At 52.6% G+C, this 6,816-nt stretch overlaps 1 protein-coding gene and 1 non-coding gene across 2 annotated transcripts; both read right to left on the reverse strand.

The window, feature by feature from the left end:
• Positions 1-447: 447 nt before the first annotated feature.
• LOC133095004 (POM121-like protein 2) lies at positions 448-3,510 on the reverse strand. The gene is given in 5 exon segments (XM_061195807.1): positions 448-1,009; positions 1,011-1,868; positions 1,870-2,051; positions 2,054-2,148; positions 2,151-3,510. Coding segments are annotated over 5 exon segments (3,057 nt in total).
• Positions 3,511-5,392: 1,882 nt separating this feature from the next.
• On the reverse strand, positions 5,393-5,464 carry TRNAM-CAU (transfer RNA methionine (anticodon CAU)). The gene has a single exon. It is a non-coding gene; the product is annotated as a tRNA-Met (tRNA).
• Positions 5,465-6,816: the final 1,352 nt, after the last annotated feature.

Below are 6,816 nucleotides of genomic sequence, written 5' to 3' on the forward strand. Positions count from 1 at the left end.
GCCTTCCTGGGGGACCAGATAAAGGAACCACTTCTTTGAGCCAAATAAAAGCAGGCTAAGATTTAGAGAGAATCTACTCCTCCTCCCAAAGATGCAAGAGAATATGGGTTGTACTTTTTGCCTCCCTGGCGCGTCTGTTCCCAGAGAAAAAAGCAGGAGGCAGTGTCCTGACTGAGCTCACGCTTGACACAGAAAGGAGTGGGTAGGGAGGGAGAGGCAAGGCTCCGTTCAATTCCAAAGCTTTGGTTCCACTCAGTTTCATTCTGCTATCACCACTAGATACTTTAGTCCTTCATTTTCCTCTAGAATGTAGGTTAGGACCACAAGGTGAATGTATAAAGCTCTCACCTTAGCTCTGGGGTATTTTTGCTGTAGAGAATTAGAAGTGACTGAGGCACTTCACTATGCTGAGGTCCAAATCAGAGTACGAATGGCAAGGAACACAAGTTATTTCTTGTGGGCATGAGGCCTTCGGGAATGCCCTTGCTCCCTATTCTTTGGGGATTTTGATTTTGCACCAATGGAAAATGAAGGAGCTGACAGTCTGAAAGATCTTCTCCCAGCAGAGCCCTGGGGCGGTGGAGAGGGCATCCCAAAGCCAAGGCTGCTGCCTGCCTTAACTGATCCAGTGACAGGGGTGCTCTGAGCAAAGGGAGCCATGGAGGGGTCCCCAAACATAGTTTTTCTTGCAGAAATGCTGGCCTTCCCCAAGGCAAAATGTGTGCCCTGGCTGGTCCGGCCCTGGTTGTTTGGGCCGCAGCCTTTTCCCAAGGGTGTGATGGTGCTAGTGGTCTCACTTGGCTCTGCTCCAGTGCTGAATGCTCCAGAGTTGGAGCTCATGTCTGGGGCAGTGACGCCCATCCCAGTCTCCTCACAGTCTATAGGGGTCACCAATCCCCCAAAGTCAAAAGGTCGTGGGGCTGTGCTGCCAAACACTGAGCCACAAGCCCCACTCCGGTGGGTTGGGGTGACAACTCCCAAACCATTCGTATTAGCTTGACCAAAGGGAACCTACTGGAGTGCTGTCAAAGGCCGGCCGGAAGCTGGCGGGGATGTGAAAGGTGGAGACTGAGGGTGCCAAACCCCCAAAGGCTGACTGCGTGGTACCGCTGAAGGATGGCTGGGCTGGAGTCGGTGTTGGGATTGAGGAGGTCACTGGTGAGCTTCCAAAAATGAAAGAGCTACTGAAGCTTGGGCCAAGGGCTGGTTGGGGGGCTTCTTGCTTCTGCACATATGCAGCCCCAAACGCAGGTTGGGGAGTGGCTCCCAGGGATAGTGGGAAAGGTGGCCTTGAGCTTGACTCCAAGGGAACCGTGAATGCTGCGGTCGAACTGGAGATCCTGGATGACAATGCAGGCTGGTTGGTAGTTACTAGGGCTGAAGTTGCCAGAGGGCTACCCACAGCGCTAAAATTGGCGGTGCTCCTGGTAGGGGATATCTGGACAGCACTGGGAAGAACCTGGCTAAAGATGGTGACTGTGTGCACAGTAGGAACGGTTGGACGCTGGCATAGTGGGGAAGTGAAGCCTGCAGCTGGGGAGAAGCTGGCCCTGAAGGCACAGGCAGCTCCGAGAGGGAAAGTGTGGCAAGTGGAAGGGATGGAGCAAGTGTTGCCCATGGTACTGGTAACATTCACGACACCAAAGTCCAAAGGTGGCTTAAAAGAGCCTTCGGCTGTGCTGGCTGGGGTGGTGGACACGACTACAGAGGTAGCCTTGACCAGGCCATGGAAGAGACGGGTAGAAGCAGGAGTAGGTGGAGGAGAGGTCTGCTTGAAAGAGAAAGGAGCTCTCACGGGCATAGTTTTAAGTGGTCCTATGCTGCCAAAGATAGGCTTGAAGGTGGGAGTTGAGATACCCGGAGGTGTAAGATGCTGCAGCTGTGCTGGAAATTCTGGAATATGAGGAGCCTCCTATCTCACTCTTGGCTGGGAGCCCCAAAATGGGTTTTGACATGCGGTCAGCAGAAGTTGCAACAGGAGGTGCAGATGCAGGAAGATGGGGAGTTGGGCTGCTCATCAATCCAAACAAAGTGCTTTGCATAGTGGGTGCTGAGGGATAATGGCAGGTGAGTCTCGGGGTATGGCAGCCTGAGAGGTTGAAGGTGGCCATGTGGTGTCAGTGACTGGTGATGTGGGAAAACAAGGGTCAGAAGGATGAAAGTAGTTGTGGATTTTGAGTCTGAAGAGGTGCCTGAAAGGGGCTCTGAATGTGAGCACCCAAGTGGGGCCAGCAGGCTCGCTGTCTTCAGAGGCGAGTGGGCCACACTGATTGCCTCTCCGGTAGGTTGTGGGAAGGCCAGTGGACTTGGAGACTTCTGCATTTTATGTAAGCTTTCCAGCTGAGGGTCAGTGCCCTGGGACAGGGAAGGCTGAAGAGCAGACCAAGTGTCAGGGACAGAGTCTGTGGTGACCTCAGTCGTATCCTCTCTGGCTTTGTTGCTCCGTTGGAGTCCAGCTTTCTTCCCTAAGGCCAGGTCTTCAGGGACTGCATAACCAAGCTGAGGAGGTGGAGTCAGGGACAGCAGGCTCCCAGGGCTTGATAGAAGCAGGGGAATCTGATTTTGCTGCCCAGAGCTGCCGGATGTTTCTGGGGGCTCATCTGATACCGGTGGGACTGGAGAGTGAGACGGATGACCATGTTCTTTCCTTGTTTTTGGCCACTCTGGTATCTGGAGTGATGTACTGGGAATACTTCTCTTCCAAGGCTCAGAGAAATCTCTAGAAGAGCTGTAAGAGCTTGTAATAGCATTTCTTTGGGAGCTAAGGGGGCCACCTGTGTGTGTGCTGGCCAAGGAGTCCATGGAGGAGCAGCTGGGCCTGTTATTCAAACTGTGATCTGAGCCCCAGCAGTCGAGGCTTCTCTGCAGAGGCCCAGGCCTGGGCACAAAAGAAGTGAGGACTCCATTTTTCGTCAGAGGCTTAAACGCAGATGGTCTGGTCTCTGGAATCCTTCTCCTACTGTCCAAGCTCTCATGGGACAGTCGTTCTTCCCACCTCACTTTCCCCTTCTTGCACTCTCTGAGGGCCCTCAGCACTGTCTCCTTCGCACATGGGTCTGGGGGCTTCTCAGAAGGTGAGACCCCTGCAGAGTTCGTTACCTCTGCTGGGGCAGTGGAGGGGGGCGCTGTCCGCTCACGAGGAGCGAGCCTGATGGTCACCGGGCTCCATATTGCCCTGGGGTGCCGAAGAGACCAGATACTCCGCTTGAAGTAACTTTCCCACCCGTCTGAGGGAAGAGGCCCCATGATGGAACTCCGGGACCTGTTCATGGGAAAGCGCCTCCAAGCCTCGTGGACCACCCACGCGTTGGGACTGGTAGGATCCCCGTTCGGCAGCCTCCTCGCAGGTCTGTGCCGAGGGGCAGGGTGGGCACGATGGACGTGCTGAACCCGGGGGACCTCATGAAGGGGCTGATCTGGCCGGCGGTTCAAGGGCCTCTCCGACGAGTCTGTGCGCCCCTCTGCTGGGGATGATGGCGAGAGTCCCAGCTTGCCCACGTAAGTGCCCATGTGGAGCAGTGAGGCGGAGTCGGCGACTTTGACTTCGGGTTTGGGCTCCCGAGGTTTCTGACGCCTGCTGACTCAGCCGCAGTCGAAGTGTTCCGGTGACGGTTGGGATCTCTGCGCGAGCAAAGTGAAAGGGTCTCGGGGCGCTCCTCACCCTCCAGGTCCTGCATCCGAAAGTGAGCGGCCGGTGGAAACAGAGGACACGCGGGACCTCGGCAGCCCCCGTAGCCTGCTCTGCTAGTTTGAGGCCTAAGCTGGCCGCTCTGGCCTCTCTTCTCTCCTCCCCGGGTTGCAGCGCGCGGCACGAGGAGAGGGATTGGAGAGGAAGCGCGCGGCCGGAGTCCCAGAGCTAGAGTCGAGCAGGCGCCGGGTCTCCAGACTCCGGCTCCCGGCCCCGGCACCGCTCCGTCCGCCCTCCCGTCCCCCGGAGTCGGAGTAGGGAGGGCAGTCCGAGCCCCTCAGCGTGAGTCGGTGGAGGTTGGGGGCGGGGGGCGGGGCGGGGCGCTGGCGGGAGCGCGGGACCGGAGACCCGGGCGCGTGGACCTGGGCAGCCCAGACGGCGTTCGTGGCGCCAGCAGCGGGGAATAACGGAGGCCGGGTTTGCTGCTTGGGCATTCCCGCCCTTCTTCCTTTCCTTTGCCCTTCCCTTTCTGCAGCCAGTAGGTGTCAGTCATTTGCCTCCGGGATGACAAGCTCCGGACGCAGCCACCATCCAGGGTCGCCTCCCCGAGGCTGAATGTGTGTCGCCCTCCGATTGTTCGCACTTTGAGTATGCAGGTACGATGGCACCCTGGCGGGGTCTCGAGGCTCCGGAGGGGGCCAAAGGGATTTCTTGTCTACCGACCGAGAACCTGAGCGCCTCCGCAGGCACCCGGCTTTGTCCCTCGCTCAGCAACCCCCCACCCCCACCCCCGCCCCGGCCACCCTCTCCAATCGCGATCCTCACCTAGTCCAGTGGGGTCGGAACTCCAGGAGGGGAGCAAAGAAGAGGGAGATTTAATTTGCGGCTGAATATTCAGGCTAAGCCAGAGTGAACTAGGGCACTAACATTCTGAGAAATTAAAAAACGAATAACGTTTTAAGATTTCTAATACCATTCCTTCCAATAACGATAAAAATGGCACGGATTGAATACGATTCTTTCAAGAAAGGTCATTTTAAGGCTGTTAAGTTAAGGAACTCGGAGAACGACTTCCATTCAAAACCCACACTGTTCAAAAATGGGTCCAGACATCTCCCACTTCATCGATCTTTTTCTCCATGAATTTGTATTTCCACAGAATTTTACGCCAATATAATGTATGTTTACGCTTAAAGTCTTTATTCGATCGTCCTACTATACTAGTCTGCACCAAATATAGGTATAAACACTGAAATCTGAAATTTTGATACTTGACGGAACCACAAATCTGTTATAATTAATTCTTTTGGTTTCATTTATATTTGCATTTACTAATAGAATGCAATCAATCAAAACATCGTAAGTAGATAATAAATTTGAAAGGCCCTTTACTGGAAGTTGTAACAGAAGTAAATATGGAATTTATCACCTCTTTCTCCAAGAGGTCGCATACAATATATTGATATAAGACCACCTCCACTGAAGGAATATTTCCATTGCTCCTCTACTGGACACCAGGGATGGAAGGAATTTTACAATTCGGGGCAGTGTGTCACTTCAGATAGGTAGAAGGGTTTTGGAATTGCCTAGTGAGAGAATGGTGGGATTTCAAAGTAAGGTGGGAAGCAAGAAGCCAAACTAGCGGATTCTCAAACTCGTGGATGTCAACTGGTTGAACATGGAAGAGGTAGAAATTGATTCGGTTTTTGAGCGTGCTTGTAGCCTAGTTGGAGTAAAGTTGAGCAAGGGATGGAAAAGCTCTAATAGCAGAGGATGGTTTCGATCCATCGACCTCTGGGTTATGGGCCCAGCACGCTTCCGCTGCGCCACTCTGCTTAGTCTTGGACGGCTGCCACTGTTGTTCCCTTCGATGATTATGTCACCGTTTCTGCACTGAACATTTTTTTCGATTTCCTTTCTTTCTGATGGTTTTCGTCGCCCCTCTCTCTCGAGGCACGTAGGAGATCAGTTCTTCCGCAACCAGATGACCTCGGGTCATCATCTTCGGGTCTGCAATTTTCCAACCTGCCCAAGAGTGCCCAAGCTCGTCATTGAACCCCGTCCCCAGCACCCCTCCCCACTCCCTGGAGCCGCTAGCCTCTCGGAGCGGAGGAAGAGCCCGCGGAGCAAAACTCTGGGTGGACCTTCTCGGGGAGAAGATCGGAAGTCGTGGAGTCAGCTCGGCTGCCACCGGAAAGGAAACGTGTTAACCACCTCCTCTGTTACCTGTCGAAAAATCTTAGATAACACTTTGAATAAAAGAGAGGCATTTTGTTTGCTCGCAAGGGCACAAGATTTTCAGGACGGTGCGCCTGAAATAGAGTTAACCCAATTTGTTTCTCAAATTATTACACGGGGGTCACAATTTCGATTGTATCTCGTTTGGGGCCGTTTGGACTAAACAAAGAAATAAAGTTTTTAAAAAGATAGGACCTTCCTTTTCCCGAGGCTTATATTAGAGAGCAGAGCCTTTGGGAAGTTCCTGGACACAGCTCTCATTTGCAGCTGCCTCTGCGATGACGCTAGAAGGGGCCGGTCTGGAAGGTTGTAAATCTTTTCTCTTTAGTACTGGAAGCTTTTGGAGAGTGAGCGTAGAGTGTTCCTTCAGTCACATGGCTAGGCCGAGGCTTGTATGCTAGTGTGTTTTTGTTTTTGTTTGTTTTTTCTCCTTGTACTCCATGTCCCCGTCCACAATAAAACTTAAGGAGCGATGGTGGAGTGGCGAGCTTAGCAGCTCGCACCAGCAGAGACCCTCCTCGGGTCCCAGCCACGCGCACTGCCCTACCTGAGCCCAGCTATGCAGCTACCCCAGACAAGGAAAGCGAAACTCCATTATTCCTTTGGGGCTCTTACCCCGACCCCCCACCCCGAGATCTTGGTCATCTCAGGGAGATGCTGCCATCTTCAAATTGTACCCTCTCAAGAAAGTCTTTTTTCAAAACTTTTCTGACTGCAACTCAGTGTCGAAATACATTTTAAGTCACAACTCAATACAATATGCAAACAAATGTATGTGTATATATATATATATATATACATATATATATATACACACATTTATACATATGAGAGAGAGATTTATATATATAAATGAGAAAGATAACTATCTGAATCTATCTCTATCTATCAATCATCTATACCAATACCGATACAGCTATAGATAGATGATAGATATTTGGAGAGACAGA

This window comes from Eubalaena glacialis, chromosome 7 (genome assembly GCF_028564815.1).
Source record: "Eubalaena glacialis isolate mEubGla1 chromosome 7, mEubGla1.1.hap2.+ XY, whole genome shotgun sequence".
Classification (NCBI taxonomy): Eukaryota; Metazoa; Chordata; class Mammalia; order Artiodactyla; family Balaenidae; genus Eubalaena; species Eubalaena glacialis.